This window comes from Canis lupus, chromosome 17 (assembly GCF_003254725.2).
Source record: "Canis lupus dingo isolate Sandy chromosome 17, ASM325472v2, whole genome shotgun sequence".
Taxonomy (NCBI): Eukaryota; Metazoa; Chordata; class Mammalia; order Carnivora; family Canidae; genus Canis; species Canis lupus.
The window spans coordinates 26534847-26552965 of NC_064259.1; the positions used below are offsets into that span (position 1 = coordinate 26534847).

At 41.4% G+C, this 18119-nt stretch overlaps 1 protein-coding gene across 15 annotated transcripts in view; it reads left to right on the plus strand.

Moving 5' to 3' along the window:
• Window positions 1-16601, plus strand: part of LTBP1 (latent transforming growth factor beta binding protein 1) — a 391779-nt gene extending 375178 nt beyond the window's left edge. For all 15 annotated transcript variants that reach the window (XM_025454210.3, XM_025454208.3, XM_049095987.1 and 12 more), the window contains 3 exons: window positions 10142-10264; window positions 14254-14403; window positions 15586-16601. In XM_025454210.3, coding sequence (XP_025309995.1) covers window positions 10142-10264; window positions 14254-14403; window positions 15586-15767 — 455 coding nt within the window. In that variant the 3' untranslated portion in view covers window positions 15768-16601. The remainder of the gene's footprint in view (window positions 1-10141; window positions 10265-14253; window positions 14404-15585) is intronic.
• The last annotated feature ends 1518 nt before the right edge of the window (window positions 16602-18119 follow it).

The window sequence follows — 18119 nt, forward strand, 5'->3', positions numbered from 1 at the left end:
GTTAGTATCATCCCAAAACACTCTCACAGAAATGCCAAAAGAACATTTAACCAACTACATCAGGCCACCCCTAAGTTGGCGCATGAAATTAGCTATCATGAGTGGGACTGAAAAAAAAAGTGAAGTATTTGCATTTTGTGGGCCTTCTGCACTGCCCACTAAAATTACACTTAGGGAAGGACCTTAATTTTCGGTTCTTTCCCCTCCCCAGATAGATGCTGGAGAAGGTAGGATACTGAACACTTAGCCAGGGGTCCCCAACTAGACAGACGGCAGGTCAGGGGCTCTTTGTAACCAAGCTGTGCAGGAGATCCAGGACTTAAGAGAGGAAAGAAGCAAGCAGGGGTGAGGGACAGAGAGGCCCATTCCAAAAAGGAGGATCAGCGCATCAGAGGAAGAAAACTAGAGATGAAGCTAAAAAGCTAAAACAAAACAAAACAAAAAACCTTGCCTTTGGCGGGTGCATTAGACAAAGAGAAAGCACCAGACAAGTCAGTCCCATTCAGGTTAGGATCATATTTTGTAGTCACTGATTAAAGACATTTTATGAGAAAAGTAAACCTGGTATGGTTTCAGAGTAAGGACGGTTAAAAAGGAAAAAGAAAACAATAACAACCGCCCACCCCTAATTGATGGGAGAACTTAACTCCATTTCCTGCTCTACTCCTGGAGACCACACTCTGGAGGCTGGTCTTGGAATGAGATGCAGTTCCCAAACCCAGTTCCCTGGGGTTGGGAGCCAGTGAGTGTCTGGAACGCCAGCTGCAGAGACCTTGCTGGACTGCAAACCTGAGTATTAACTCTTGGGAGAACTGGTGGAAGCTATTGTTGCAGGGGCCCCAGAACAACTCGAGAATAGTTAAATGTGAGCAGCCTTTGAGAACAGGATTGCCAGGTGGTGTCCCAAGGACTTCTGATACTTTAGTTTGTGTACAGCTTGGACTTTGGGATGTCAGTTGTATTCAGTGCTTATTTTCTTAAAAGCTGTACTGCACTCAAGTGCTAAGAGAGTATTTGGCTCCATTCTTATATAAAATATTCTGGACAGAGCGTTCATTTGATAATGATTGCAATCACATCGATGTCCTATTAGAATCTTTCTCATTTAGAGCCAAAGTAGAACATTGAGACATACATGTAAAATGAGCAATCTGATGACAAAAAGCAACACTTTTATTTTTAATTAACAAACGTTTTTAATTTGTCTCAAAAATACAGTGGTTAGCAGTTTCAACTTTCTCCCTTGAAATTAGAGATTACAAATAGGCATTCGGTTTCTAGGAACACCTTTCAGTGTTATTTTTTATTAGGTGATTTGCTCTTTAGTGGAAATTTTACTTTCACATATTTTAAAGACACTTTGCTGCTGTTACAGTTTTTTTCCTCTTTGGTGATAAGAAGAGTTTTAATGTACTCTGAGCAGAATGAACTATGATGAGTGAGGCTGTGACAAAAATCCCAGCACGTAATTATTTAAAGCCAAGTTTTATGTTTGAGGTTTTGAATTCAAATAATATTGTGCTTATTCGGACCTTTTCTTAATTAGGCTTATGAGACAGCTGTGGTTAGAACAAAGCTGCTGGCCGCTGGTGCCTTTAAATGCTGATCTCATGGCCGGAATAGGCAAGCCTGGCAGAGGGAAGGTGAGGGAAAATTTCTCTGGTTTCCCTTCATGCAGCACACAGATTGTGCCTCTGGATGTTTGGGAGAAAAGCATCTAGAAAGTGATTAGAAAACTATCATGTTCTTGTCTTTGTGCTGACACAAATCTGCAAGGAGAAGACGCTAGGGAGGGCCATGTTTTTGCTCCATATTATTAGCCAGTATCTTAAGAAAGAAGCAATTTCAAAAGATTAGCTCACTGGGGAGCTTAGGACACAGCTTGCCTTCTTTATGCTTCCTTCTGAGATTCAAGTTTCAGTGGCAGGCAGAGCTGTTGTGAACAGTTGTGCCAGTTGTACACTGCTCAACCCTAGAGGATACCAATCTGTGAGCACCTACAAAATGTAGCTGAAGAAATCACTGCCAGGAAGAAGAGCTACTAAGACTATATCTAATTCTGAATAGATCCAGAGGGGAAGGTAAAAGAGACTCATTTCAGATTAAGATAAATGGCAATATATAGAAAAATCGTGAAATTGACGGATCTTAAAAAAGCTCAGTTTTGCTTTGTAATAAGTGAATGGAATAATAGTAATATTGATTATGTTTAGTGTTACTTTGATATTATATAAACTATCTAGAATTTGCTCTTCAAATAACAGATTTAACAGTATCCCATAACCTTGGGATCTGTACTTCGGAATATTAAATTAGGTTTTTTTTTAAGATTTTATTTATTTGAGAATAAGCAGGGTGGGGAGAAGGAGAGGGAGAGAGAAGCAAGCCTCTGTTGAGCAGGACCCCAGGATCATAACCCGACCCGAGTCCAAGGCAGCTGCTTAACTGACTGAGCCACCCAAGTTCCCCTCAAGCTAGTTTTGAACAAATATTAATACAACTTTCTTTGCTTCCAAGCTTAAGTAAGCAAGGTTAAAAAAATATACTTTAGAACCCAATTACCTTTACCCTTATATTTTAATAATTTGTTTTTAGTAAAAGAAAATGTTATATTTTGAGAATTTGTCGTCACATGGGCTTTGGAATATCATTAAATTTCTCTGGCCTCCGTTTCCTCAGCAGAAAAGTGAATGAGAGACTAACCTTATAGGTTACACTGGCTGCTTACAGTGTGTTAAATTCCATGATTATCCATCCTTCTGAAAACATCCAGATGAGCTTTGCTGGAAGCAATAGCGGCATCTAGTGGTTATTACCTCCTATCCCAGCCACAAATTTCCATGACGAATTGTCTTCCCTAGATTCTGCAGCCTAATAGTAAAAATTTTCTGTTCAGGATCATAGAAGATGTAAACTTGAAAGGACCTCAGAGATCAACTAGTTTCCTCATTTTACCAGTTAAAAATAGAAAGATTAGATGAACTCCAGACTTAATATATAAAAACATTTTCTCCTTCATTGTTTTATTCTTGACTTTTTTTGAGGTGAGATTCATGTAACCTAAAATTAAGCATTTTCAGTTGTTTTTTTTTTTTTAATTAGGCTCCACTCCCCGTGTGGAGCCCATCATGGGTCTTGAACTCGTGACTTTAAGATCAAGACTTGAGCTCATATCAAGAGTTGGACGCACCCCATAAAATTATGCATTTTCAAGTGACTGATTCAATGGCATTTAATACACTCACCATGTTGTACAATCTCCCCCTTATTCTTAAGCACACACTTAGCTCCTTTTTTAAAGTCATTCTTACTTGGTCAATGCAAAAACTTAGAAGAGAAACCAGTGTATTCCTGATAAATAATACTTACTGATTTTTCCTACTTGTGACTTCTCGGGTTGTCACTTCAGAGCAATATTTAAAGAGCAGGAAGGAAGAAAACAAAATGGTGTAGATGTCTTGCAGTTAGAAGATATGAAGTAGATGGATTGAGAAAACCAACATGTTGAACTTTCCTCTTGTTTGCCTGTTTATTGTACTGTTCAGTCTTCTCTTATCACACATTAGAGGTTACCTCATTCCCATTTCCCTTGCGATTGCCTGAATGTAAGACTTGAATGATGTATTTCCAAAGCCCTGGATACTTAGAAATGGGGAAAACTTTTCATGCAGTCCTTCATAAGAAATTCATAAGCTATCAGTCATTATTTCAGAGTTTTCGTGTGTGGCATGATTTAATACCATTACAAGTGTATAAATTTTGGATCCAGGTTTTAGAAAGCAGAGGGAGCCTCCATATTTTTGGCATTCATACCCAACAAATCTGTCTCTCCAGTAGAGTCTGGCTAAATAAACAGCAATCTGTTGGAAACGCAGGGAATGACTTAACTTGGAAGGGCAGCATTAGGTGACTGCTGGGGTGGGGGAGCTCCATTGGTCTGTGGTCCACGAGTTTCCTTAGAGCATTAACATTTACAGGAGTCCCGCAGAACATAAACCCTGCCAAGACTTTCGACTTCATTACTTCCCTGTCCTCGACAAGTACAATTTAATTGAACATTAAGCAATTTGATCTCTTTCACCTAATAAATCGAGCAAATTCAATAAACATAAATCCTGCTAATGATAGAGCTGACCCTGGTGGGGCTGAGCTCATCAGCATTCATGGTTATTACTCTCCCTGGAATTTCAGTCACAAATGCTTATTGCTGAACTAAGTACTTACCTGGTGCTTACAGTCTGGGGAGCGTATTTAATAATTTTCTTCTGTAGGGTTTCCGAAGGGCAGCTGTGGAATAGAACATGATTTTGCAGATAGACCAACTTGGATTTGCATCTCTCGCCTAAACTAGGACAAGTTCTACTATAAATCAGAAACAAAAGGGTCAATTGCAATGATTTCATAGGGTGTTCTGAGATTTAAATGAAAAAGTGCATGCAAAAGCCCAGAGCACCTGACATGTGGGAACTTAATGGTACGTGTTAGCTCACTTTCCTTTTATTTCCACTGTTCTTTAGCACGGCTCTATGGTAGCCAGTGTTTACATGGTACTTTTTTGGGTTCTCTATAAAACTTTCTTATCCATTACATATGTGACTCTGAGTCATCCTCCTCTTCACCTAGTTGGCTCCTTCATAGAGACTGAGAGACACTCACCTCCAAGGTGAAGCCTTGCCCAACTCTTCCCGGCTGGCTCTGGTCATGACCTTCTCTGTGGTCCCGGTAAACTGTTGCACATGTCACAGTGTCATGATAACCGTCCCTCTCTCCCAGATCCCACCCTGCCCATAGTGATTATCCGCGTCTGGTTGGATAAGTGAATGAGTCAGTCACTGAATGAAACACTGACTTGCCTTTAGTATCACAAAGGCAGTTCCCCTCATCCATTGAGTAGGTGAACCCCCCCCCCAAAAAAAAAAAGAAAAAAGAAAAGGGTCCAGTCCAAGGAACTGGAAAGCAGAGAAGCAGCATGAGGACCCAAGACCTTTGACTCCCCTGTTTTCTCTCAGAGCTCAGTAAGTTTTAATATCCTGGAAGCAGGCTTTAGGCACTGCGGGTTAAAGCTTTTTTTCTGAGAAGAGGGTAAGTAGAGAGACACCCACCCAAACAGGTGTCTGGTTCCACAGGGTGCAGCATTGCCATTAGAACGCCCTCTCACCTTCATCACCAGCGCTGGGGGGCATATTTTGTCAGTGGTTACTCTTTATCTAATCTCAGAGTTTTTGCTAATTTTGGTCAAAACTACCTATTTCTACTGCTGGCTCCACCTGCACTGAGGCAAACAGTCATTCCATTCTCCCTGTCGTCTTCCTCCATTTCCTGCTGGTGGTATGTGTTTTCCAAATACCATCACCAATCAATCATGTGTGTAGAAGACTCTAAGAAAAACACCTGGTCTAGAAATGTGAGCAAAATGAGGCCCATTTTTCTTAATGCCTAAGAATTGGTCCTTGTGTCTCCTGCATTTGAAAATAATGCGCTTCAAACTTTAGAGCCGTGAGTTTTCAGCCTCGATGTGAGAACAGTGAAATGCAGCCTCATCTTCATTTCTCAAAGCAGCTGAATTTAATCTGTCGCAGGACTAAAACTTCACCTCCCAGTTTCCTCACATGCCAGAGTGGCATAGTGACATGTGACTGTCCAGACCAGCCCTGCAGATGTGTCTGTCATCAGGAAGGGAGATTTCCTGCCAGGATGTAGTAATGTGCTTCCCACTGCTGCTGACAGCAGAGGCCCCAGACCCAGTGGCTCCAGGGGGTAATTTTTAAGGTTTTATTTTTTCAATTTAAAATTAAAATCAAAGCAGGCCCATCTGTCATATGAATCTGACATGCCAGGGAAAGGAGTGTGATCAATGGCCTGGATCTTGTTTAGACCACTTAGTGACGGTGTCCCACACCATCCCATGTGTGTCTTTCATAGCTTTGATCAAGAGCTTAGCATTTGTCCTTGGGGAAGTGGAGAATGTGTTGAGGGGGGAGGCTTTGAGGTGTGAATATTTCCATTTCCTGTTCATTTCACATTCGTGTGGGGCGAGATCCTGGATGAACACATTGTATGGTGGCTCAGAAATGGTATTTGCCTCATAAAGTATAGGCTTTGCTAAGCAAAACTATTCCTTTGCAGCAGTCCCCAGGCAACTAGGCACTTAGTCATTGTTGATGTGATTAAGTAAAGGTTGTTTTGGAGAAGGGACGGTATGTGTTCATCCCCACGTGTTGAGCTACATGGAATGGAGTCTCATGTGCTCACATGGGAAATTGTGGAAATAGTTCAGGGATCTGGTTTTCCTGAGTTCTGCACCCTCTGCCGACCACAATTCACTGTGTCCCCAAGCTGGAGGGAAGGATAACCAAGGTCATGCACCTCTGAGCTAAAATGGGCTCTAGTTGTGGCTTGGGGTGCACAAAGGCCCAGCAGGTGCTAGAAATATGCACATGCCCAGTTCCTGAAGAGGATGCCTTGCTGAGGACTCAGAAAATTCTGTGATATCCCAGTTGCTCCCCTGGAAGGTGATGAGAAGCCTGTGTACCTGAGACATCTCTAAAGAATTCAGGCATATACTAAGAGTTGGTGAATGTCAGTCCTGCTTCTACTTTGAGTTTTGTTGATCTAGTGTTAAAATGTGCTGTTACTCTCACTGCCTCACCAAGTAATTAAATTCATCAAGGCAGTAAATGATTTTGTCCCTGGTTGTTTGAGGCAGGGTCTATGAAGACATCTTCCTGTGTTTACTGAGCAAGAGTTTCCCTCCATATATATAAAATTCCAAATAACCTTGAAAGAATATTTAAAAACATCTAGAGAGTATGCTTCATTGCTCTTCATTTACTATATACTTCTTTGCCCACGGACAATCACCTTTATGTTTTGCTAACACTGAAACTTATTCTTTGACTGTCTTTGAAAATCCTTATTTGCACATGTTCAATAGCGTCTTAGTGATTTTTACCTATGAGATAAATTGGCACCTCCATTTTCTTGGTGATTAAAAATTTATGAACAGTTCCATAACCGTATCTCTTTTTCATACATCAGTAACGCAGAGGTAGGCAAATGAGATAACCCGCATGTGAGAGAGATGGAAACTGAGGCCTGCCCCAAACTGCTAAGCTGGAAAGTAGAGTGGTCCAATCAGGACATGAGCCCAGCTTCAGCCTCCAGAAGAGCCCGTGTTCCTTCCATTACCCCAGGCTCACTTTACCCTTGACCCTGGCCAAGAATGAGAGCAGATGTGCATGACAGGAGGGGCAGCATGGATGGATTAGAGGAGGCCCATCCGTGCTCCCAGAAAAATAACTCAAAATGCATGTCCCAGTGATGATGGAAATGTAACACATCCAGAAATACAAGAAGTGTACATTTAATGCAGAAATCATGCTTTGATAATGGACCAAAATTGTTTTGAAATTTTGAATGTTTAATATGTAAGAGAAGGTAAAGCAGCAAAAGACAGTAAGTTCTAGAATCTAAAAAATGCATGGCTGAGGAGGAAAGGAGGGGAAAGAAAATACAGCAGGTCCCTGGGGCGCCACCTGCATTTCTCTCCTCTGTTCCCTTTTATCAGCTTGGGTCCAATTTAGAAGCCTTCCTTAGGAACCACTGGGTGATCCCCAAACACAACTTATAGCTAGCTTTCCTGTTGCCTTTGGGCAAGCTCTTTTTTTTTTTTTTAAAGATTTTATTTATTTATTCATAGAGACACAGAGAGAGAGAGAGAGAGAGAGAGGCAGAGACACAGGCAGAGGGAGAAGCAGGCTCCATGCAGGGAGCCTGATGTGGGACTCGATCCAGGGTCTCCAGGATCACGCCCTGGGCTGCAGGTGGCGCTAAACCGCTGAGCCACTGGGGCTCCCCTGAGCAAGCTCTTTAAATCCAAAAGACCTTTTCCAGCAAAGTAAATCCTACTCATCTTCATTTCAGGCCACATGCCACCTTTTCTCAGAAGCTGTTCTCCTCTTCCTCTCACATTTGAACCATTTCTTTTGCAGTGCTAGGTGATGAGAACTTGGAGGGTAGGGACCAGCTCATTTCATGGTGGAAGGGGTGATGATCTAGGGGAAGACCAAGCCCAAGGGCCAGACAGCCCCGATCGGCCCTGTGTCAGTCCACAACCCCAGGACCTAGAGTCTCATCGAGGCTTCCCCACTGGGCAGATGTTGGGTAGGACCATGCTTAGCTATCTCTGGATTTTGTTTTCCAAAATAAGAGCATGACTTTATTTTTAATATCTACCTCTTGTTCACAACCGTTGCTTGGATATAAAATATTGAACAGTCTCCCTTTCAGATGTACAATGAATATATAGAAAAAAGGAGAGAAAATGACCTCAGCTCTTGAAACTTGTAAACATGTCAGCAATCTTGCTCTCACAGGGAAATCCTTAATTCTTTTTCAAACTTGAAGCAGAATTGACAACCATTTGCATTCTCTTTGCTTTCAATTATGTGTGGATTTTTTTGGCGGGGGTAGGGGGCAGGAGTCGAGGTAGGTTCAGCTGTTTCCTTAATGAAATTAATATTTCTTATGAAATGGTTTTGTGCACAAGTGTTGGGGTATCTGAGGTCTGTATGTTGTTCCTGAAATGCTTCCACACAAGGAGAAGTTGAGGAAGGGGCAGCCATCATCCTACCTACTCAGGGTCTTTTCTGGCCTTATGCTTCCTTTTTGCAATTCTAGGAAGGCATTGTGTGAGTGTATGGGCGTACACATGTGCTCTGCACACACCCACTTACTCCTTTGACTCTTGTAAGTGTCACACTCTTGCCCTAGTGCTTTGCTTTAGTTTCATGTGTCACAGGAGGAAACAGAATAGAGGGAAACCCCCATAAACTGCAATCCAGCCAAGTGTGGCTGTTGCCTTGGGCGGCTGTCCTGAGTGTGTCCAGCTGGTCCTAGGGCCTCCAGACTGGCATCCCCGGTTCTGGAAGGAGCCCCAGGATTTTCACCATCTGCTAGATAAACCCTTGGGCACCATATTTCCTACAGCATGTATTCAGAATGCGAATCCCCCCCTTCTAAAGCTTGCTTCTCTAGACCTGCTACATAACTCTGCTCTGAAACTCAAGCAAGACCCTAGGACCAGGAACTGCCTTGAAAGCTCAGTAGCCCTGGGACATATGGAAAACCAAGATCTGCTGTGCTGGCCGGGTCATGAAGGGGGACTACAGGAGAGTTTAGACAAAGGTGGCTGTGGGGCTGACCCAGCTTAGAATAGGCCCTCTGGAAAGTGGTAACTGCAGAAGAACAATCTAGGGTGTGGAGGAGGTAAAGGCAGGGATTTCAAAGGAGCTGAAATAGTTGTAAGAGAATATTCAGTGTGCTCACTGGACCTTCATTACTGAGTTCGAATTTGCCAACACCATATGCCAACTGTCACTTAACCACTGTTCCTGCTTCCTCATCGGTAAAACAGAGTTGATTGATAATAGTATTTCTTCATAGGGTGTTGTGGGCGTTTTAGGGCATTAATATGTAGTAAGTGCTTCGAACAGTACTTGGCATAGAGCAAGCATCATACGACTGTTAGCTACTATTATTACTACTGCTGTTACTACCCCTTTATGACCATCCTCGTCGTTACCGTAATATACCCTATTCATACAGACCAGGCCTTGCATATAGAATTGTAATAGTTGCTGTTAGAAGGGTACCTGCTGGCATCGTTGCTTGGTTGTGTCATTTCTGGATCACCAGAGATAACATCTTTTCTGTCTCTCTTGAGTGAAGATGTACCTCTGTAAGAATGACTATACCCTTAAAATGATACCACCTGCTGGTTTCAGGTAAAATCGTTCTTCCAGAAGGCCTGCAGCACTCAATGCTGGCTCTTTTTTTTTTTTTTTTTTTTCCAGTTCCTTACTCTCTTGGAATACATTCTCCCCACCGCTCAGCTACTATTTTTTATGTTCAGTGTAGAATCTTAGTTACGCTAGATAGCATTTCATTGTGTGGGGTTGAACACAGCTCCCACAAAGAATATGGAGATGAGTTCTAGGATCATTGGTGCGTGTGTGGAGGAGTCGGGGGCATGTGGTGGACAGGGCCCAGGCCCGTTCACGGTGCACCAAGTGGTGAGTGGGTGCATGTGGGTGCCAGCAAACAGCGATGATGTCTCACGTTGTTGTCCTTTCCTTCTTAGACGACTATGCCCAGCTGTGTAATATCCCTGTCACGGGACACCGGCGGCCATATGGACGGGATGCTTTGGTCGACTTCAGCGAACAGTATGCTCCAGAAGCTGATCCCTACTTTATTCAGGACCGTAAGCACCATTTTTCAATTATGTTGAAAATAAATTATGGTTAAAGGTTAGTCAATGATTCGCAAAAAAGTAGCTCCTGGGAATTTGTCAGAAACCTCAGCTTTTGGGGCTCACTCTAGACCTGCTAAATTGGAAACTCTGGGGTAAGACCCAACAGTCAGTGTTACTCACCTGCTGCATAAGCCTTGTGCATGCTTGAGTTTGGGAAATATTGGATCAAATTATTGGCAAGCTGGTGGGGATGCTCTTATGTTTACTTTCTTTAAAGGAAAAAAAATTATCTTCTAATAACCTTTACGAAATCATTTCTTGACTCATTACATGGTAGTCTTAAGGGTCAAGGTTTTCTTGAAAGCCTGATTATAATTGCCATCTTTTTTCACACAAGAAATGACATGTGAACTGTGCCAAGTTGATCTTTACAGGTATTTTAGATGGAAGGTCAAAAAATTGCTCTTCTGATCAGAAATTGTTAGAATCCTGGTGAGGGGATTTATTAAGAAAGGATGGCAGGCTGACTCCTCCTGGATTTGTGGGCAGAATTTCTTCTGTAGAAGTAGAGCGTGGCCGTGTGAACCCGGATCCCATTTAGGAAAAAAATGTCTGACGGTTAACGGGAGTGTCCTCAATAAGGAAGCCATAGGAGCTAAAGGTTTCTCTGGGGGGAAGCCATAGCTTTTCAAATTCAAAATGCAGTATTGGTAAAGCACAGGTTGCCTCATTTCATGAGTGGGGATGGGGAAATGCGGATTCCAGCTGCCTCCTCTGCATCTTCCCAATGGGCCTTTCTGGAAGTGTGCAAAGCTGCACCAGATTTTCAAGGCAGGGAATCCCTTGAAGCCAGGGAGCTGGAATTAGGACTTTGGAGACATGCTGAATGACAGACTACGCTGAAACTCTTCTTTCTTTGGCTCCTGTTATACATGAACAAAGCAAACTACCACGGCATGGTTCCCAAGGAGCAACCCAAGCGTTGTGGCCACACTTGGAGCTACTTCAATTCTGAGTCAAAGAGTGTTTCCTTTTTCCCTTCCCTTCTCTTTCTTTCCCCTGCCTTCCTTTTGTTTTTTGATGGATGCATATATCGATTATTCAGAATTAAGAGCGCTTCAAGTTCTACATGAAAACAGCATGGTATCCATCCAGCCAAGTTGATTAACACACACCTACACACAGGTGTAGAACATTACCAGCATCCAGAAGGCCCCGAAAGCCCTTTCCCAGCCAGGCCCCTGACCCAAGGGTAACAACTATCTTGACTTCTAATAACTTGGATTATTTATTTTAATCAACAACATACAGCCACGCACTACTTCATGACAAATAAATGACAGGTACACTAAATAAATACACTGACAGGTATAAGACTGTGCACTTAGAATTTCTGTACTGACCTATGAATATATTACAGGTCAAAGAACAATTTACCTTTAAAAAAATGAAAAGGAAGGAGGAATATTAAGGTTGAAAGAAAGCCCAGCTTGCCTGTCCCATAAATCTGAAATAACAGGTTAAATCTATATGCAATTATGACACCATCCTGTAGCTTCTATGTGCAGCCTCTATCATTTAGACAGAGTCCAGATTCCAGGAATTTTCATAGTGAAATGTTCTGGCTTGTGTACTTTTTTTTAATGCTGACGTTGCTTTAAAACTCTTTGAATTCACTACAAATGTTAAGAAATAAACATGTTGGTGCCACATCCATTTCCTATTTAGCAACATAGAAAGCTGAGATGCAGTTCTTAGACCTTGAGCTTTGACTGTGTCAGTGGCCTTTAAACTTACTACAAGTTCTGAGAAATAGCTCCTCCTTCCCAGAAAGGAGTAAGGACTTTCTGGCCCTGCTAAAGAAATGACCGTATTGGGTAGAGAGTTAACATAAAGGGAAGGCTGACACTTCTTATCTCCTGACTTCTGGTTATTTAAGAAAGTTGAACTGATAGCTGAGGGTATCAGTTAAGGCAAGGCAGTAATTTAAAGTAGAATCTCCAGGGTGCCTAGGTGGCTCAGTGGTTGAGCATGTCTGTCTTTGGTTCAAGTCCTGATCCCAGGGTGCTGGAATTGAGTCCCGCATCAGGCTCCCAACAGGAAGCCTGTTGCTCCTTCTGCCTCTCTGTGTCTCTCATGAATCAATCAATCAATAATAATAATAATAATAATAAAATAGAACCTCCGAGAGCAGAAATCAGCTTTATCTCTTAAGGACTAGAGAGTAAAATTTTTAGGCTTTGCAGGCGTGGTCTCTGTTGCATCTACTCTTCTACTAGGATATCAGGAAAGCAGCCATGGACAGCATGTCAATGAATGCGTATATCTGTGTTTCAGGAAAACTTTATTTACCAAAGGCAGCCAGCCACCTTTGGAGCAGAGGCTATACTTTGCCTACTCCTCTAGAAGTATTTTTGAGAGTCTCCTTGATGCGTGTGTATAGGAGTTTTCAAAATTTAGTTTCATGTTTTAATTTCTCTAATAATAAAAAATTTTAGTAGTTATAAAGTCCAAATGATTTTGCCAGAGTACCTGGAATTTGAAAATATTTTCATAGATTAAGACTTTATTTTCTTAAGTATTTCTCAAACTGGCTTTGGGGACCTGATGACATATTCTTGATGGCTGGTATTTTTTTTTTCTCCCCTTCAAAATTTTTAAAAGGGCCTGTCATGGATGTGTTAATTTTTAAAATCACTTGAATTACACCTTATAGCCCTGCATAAGCAATGATATTTTGCTGCCCCCTGCAGTTCCACTGGAGAATTACTTCAGAGGCCAGATAGAGAGTTAAGGCCATATTTTGGAAAAAAAAAAAACTTTTTTAAGGCTGAAACACGATGAGATTCAGAAATGGGGATGAGGGGAGGTGAGAGTCCACATTAACACTGTGTTTGTGTCACCCTGGGTTTATATTTACAACTTCTCTCTCCAGAAAGAGAGCCAAAATGCTCTTGATGCCTGTTTTTATATTACTACACTGTATCTCTAAATCCGTTTAAAGATATCTAAGCTATAAAAAGAGCCAAACAAAAAATTCTTTGTTTCCCTAAAAAAAAAAAAAAAAAAAAAAAAGATTTTTGGCTTTCTCAACAAAAGTATGATGTACTTTTCTCATTTATCAGGATGTTTCAGAGTCCCTTTTACTGTCTTTATCCTTTGATCTCCTGACAGCCCTTTTGTAAGACTCATTCCAAAGCTAGGCAAACAAACAGACTTTACAAGGCAAGGCCAGCTTGACTTTTCACTGCTTTTTGGGGAACTCCAAGTGAAAAACCACCGCCTGAAGTTCTCATGGATCTTCTGAACAAATGTCTGCTGAACTGTGATTGTGACTTTCATTGGTTCCATCCTGAAAGTTGTGCTGCCATTTGCCCTACTGAGAACTCAGGAAATTTGTGATTTTAGATAAGCACTTCTATTAATAAGGGCAAGACCAAAAACCATACTTCATCATTTTTTTTAATACTTCATCATTTTTTGTGTGTGTGATTTTATTTTTATTTTGTGTGTGTGTGTGTGTGATTTTAATATAGGACATCAGAATTCAAGATGTGTGGCTATTAATGTAGAACACGTATAAAGTTTTTAATATCTTATGCTTAATGTTGTATACAGATCTATTCAGCATGAAATATTACTGCTAACTTTAAGGCATCTGAAACAGGTGTCTAAAATAGATATATATGATGAACCATAACCTTAATAAAAATATAGTTTTAAAAGATGGTGTAAGAAGCTGCAAATTCCTTTCTTAAAAAAAGAGATTTATTTATTTTATTTGAGAGAGAGAGGGCAAGCAGGGAGAGGGGAAGAGGGAGGGAGAGAATCTTCAAGCAGACTCCCTGCCGAGCATGGAACCCGAGGCAGGGTTGGATTCCTTGACCCTGTGATCATGACCTGAGCTAAAATCAAGAGCTGGCCACCCCACTGATGAGGTCACCCAAGTGCCCAGAGACTGCAGATTTCTAACCTGGCTCCTGGTGTTTCCTTTTCAGGTTTTTTAAATAGTTTTGAGGAGTTGCAGGCTGAAGAATGTGGCATCCTGAATGGGTGTGAGAATGGGCGCTGTGTGAGGGTGCAGGAAGGCTACACCTGTGACTGCTTCGATGGCTATCACTTGGACATGGCCAAGATGACCTGTGTTGGTAAGGATGATGTGGGTTCCATGGCAAATTATTCTTGTCCTAAGATCCCCTGTGGCCAGATCTCATATAATCGAGTGCATTTAAGATAGGTCTGCAGTTTTGGTTTGGGAAGATGAGACAAGTTCTGGAGGTGGACGATGGTGATGGTTGCACAACAGTGTGAATATACTTAATGCCACTGCACTATCCACTTAAAAGTGGTTAAAATGGCCAGTTTTATGTTTTGTATATTTTACCACAATTTAAAATAACACTGATACCTCATTGAAGAATTCATACAGTGGTATATTGGGAAAAAATGTCAGAATGTTCTAGATAATTAGTTTGACTCTTCTAACTTCAGCTTTTGACTCTGCAGCAAGTAATATTTTCTCCCAATACCTGACACCAGCATAAGGGAGTGTAGACGTCTGGAAAAAATGTAACTGTCATGGTAATCATTTTAGACAACATTCTTCCTAAAATTCCCTCTCCCTCTCTGTCTCTCATATTGCCATCCCTTCTGTTTTTGAAAGACTGATAAGTGTACATTTATTCTTCCTCATGTGATCCATGCCACCTTCTAGAGCCTGACCCTTGAATTATAGGTCTTCCCTTTCTCTATGGCTCTCCTCCCCCCTCCAGCAGCAACCCCCTTCCCCACTTGAGTTTTGTTTGTCTCCATCGGTGGTGGGTCTGGAAAATAGGTAAACCTGGGTTATTACAGGTGTTTCGAGTGTATTTCTTTCCTGTGGAAAGAAATCTAAGAAGGTAACTTGAGCCTTTACAGAGGCTGCCTCGAGGGCTCTGCTCACTTGTTTGGTTCTTACTACAGTGTATTCCTGTCTACAAATCTTAATAGTTTTTCTGTACCTGCAGAAGGGAATTTAGAAGTAGGAAAATTGTTCCAGCTTTCTTGAGTTTTGACTCTAAAACGTCAAGCTGGCCAAATGTTCATGGTGTGTTAAATAACAGGGAAGAAAATTCTGGAACCTCTCAGGTCTACAGAGTCGTATTTATCTTGCAAGTAATTGCGACAAATAATAATGAGAAAGACTCTCCAGTTTTCTGGGGGGAGAGCAGAGAACTGCCAAGGTATGTTCCAGCCAGATGATGCCTTGATGCCTTAGGTAAGCTGTAGGTTACATTTCCTCTTGGAGTGATACGAGACCTTGTTTACCTGCGTGGTTTGGCTTATTGCAGATGTAAACGAATGTGATGAGTTGAACAATCGGATGTCTCTCTGCAAGAATGCCAAGTGCATCAATACCGAAGGCTCCTACAAGTGTGTATGTCTGCCTGGCTATGTACCTTCTGACAAGCCCAACTACTGCACTCCATTGAATACCGCCTTGAATTTAGAAAAAGACGGTGACCTGGAGTAAAAGAGAATCTACATAACCTAAGCCCATATACTCTGCACTGTGTAAAGGAAAAGAGAGAAATGTATTATACTTGAGACATTGCACCTAGCCTAGAATGTCAGAAATACGGAAACATCACGGAGCTGTGTGTCCTCGGAAGGAAGACGAGAGGATCCGGTGTGAGCCTGCCTGGTGTGACAGACCAAATGGACATTTCTCTGAAAAACCAGTATATATAGTCTGTTCATATGTAAAATTCAGTGGAAAAGAGGTGGAACAGTGCTGTTATTTTAAACAGAAGGTTGTATTATGATGTTTTTGTTTTGTTTTTGTTTTTTTACTATTGCTTGATTAAATTTGGCATTTAAATAGTGGTGGAAATATTTTATATAATTTTCATTTTTTGGTTGTGCAGTTCCTTGGCTACTGTTTTTCTTCAGATTTGTTCTTTCATTCTCAAGTGCACAAGTCTTTGATAAAATATTGTTAAACTGTATTATAAGTATTGTTACACAGGGTTATGTTTTCCTGGTCTGGAGCATTTTTAAAATCCAAACTGTCTGTCCTGTGGAGCAGGCAGTGATTTTTGTTTCAAAACTTTTATACGCATTTGGAGGAAAGTACTTTCTATTTACAGTGTGTTGTCTGATTTTAATGTCCATTCTTAGCCAAGCTGCTAGTAGGCATCAATTGGATCCTTTCCTATGTTGAAATGGAAGAATTAATGAGCTTACATTAATTAGTATTGTAATGTGTAAAGGAAGCCCAGCAAAATTTTTTGAAAACTTGATGATCCCAACGTATTTACCATTGTATGTTAAAGCAAAATAAATCACCATTTTTTTAGAAAAAAAATTCTACCTGAGAGTAACTGTCAATGAGTATCTGTGTACACGTTGTATGCCTCCCCCGTTTAGTTTTGCAAATGGTTCTCTAGTAAAGTCTTTTGCAGGTGAATTATTAAATTTATTAGGTAGTGTTAGGGACTGAATCATGTCCGCCCCCAAAAATCTTATGTTGACATCCTACAAATGTGACTGTAGTTGTAGACTGGGTCTTTAAAGAGGTAATTAAGATTAAATGGGGTCTTTGGGTGGGCCCTAACCCCATATGACTGATGTCCTTCTAAGAAGAGGAGATGGGATGGGGACAAACACAGAAGAAAGGCCATTTGAAGATTCAGGGAGAAAATCACCATCTCCAAGCCAAGGAAAGAGGCCTCAGAAGAAATCAACCCTGCAGTACCTTGATCTCAAACTTCTTACCTCCAGAATTAAGAGAAAATGAATTTGTTGTTTAAGCCACCCAATCTGTGGTACTTTGTTATAGCAGCCCTGGCAAACAGGATACAGATACAGATCACAGATATCACAGGAACAGTGAAAACAGCTTTCGGGGTTCTAGTCACTGTTTAATGCCCAGCTATAGTTAAGCAATTGTTAAAATGAGTTTCAGAATCCATTTTTTTACTGCGTAAAACATCTGAGTTTAAAGAAAAACAATGAAACTTTGTATAGGGATACCCAGCAAAATCTCATTTAACATTTTCCTGAGGGTAACTCGGGTGGCTCAGTGGTTTAGCACCGCCTTCAGCTCAGGGCATTATCCTGGAGACCTGGGATCGAGTCCCACTTCGGGCTCTCTGCATGGGGCCTGCTTCTCTCTCTTGACTGTGTCCCTGCCTCTCTCTCTCTGTGTCTCTCATGAATAAATAAAATATTTTTTTAAAAATTTTTCCTGAAATACAGGATTTAGGTTTTTAATACCCATCATAAGAAGAGTAATGGGATGTCAAAGATGTCTGTATCCTCATCCCTGGAGCCTGTGAATATGTTACTGTGTGTGGCAAATGGAAATCAAGATTACAGATGGAATTACAGTTGCTAATCAGCCTCAATAGGGTGATCCAGTAGGCCCAGTGTCATCACAGGAACTGGGGAGTGGAGGGGAGGAGGTGGGCGGGGAAGCAGATAGAAAAGGGGAGTCTGGGGGCGATGTGAGATGCAGGTGAGAAAGACTCCCCTGCCATGCCAGCTTTAAAGGCAGAAGAAGAGGCAGGGAGGAAGCATGAGCCAAGGCTAGCTTCTAGTAGCTGGAAAAGGGAAGGTGCCATTCTTCCCTAGAGCCTCCAGAAAGCGCAACTCTCTTGAGTCGACTGCAAGCCAGTAACACAGATCCACTTCTAACCTGTGGAACTGTAAGATAACAAATATGTGTTGCTGCAATTAAACTTGCGATAATTTGTTGCAGCAGTGACAGAAATCTAAAACAACACCCAAGCATCATAAAATGGACGCCTCAACATTTTCAACTAATTTTTCCAGATAGGAGAAACTTAATTTATATCCCCCAAACTCAGCAGAAGCATTATAA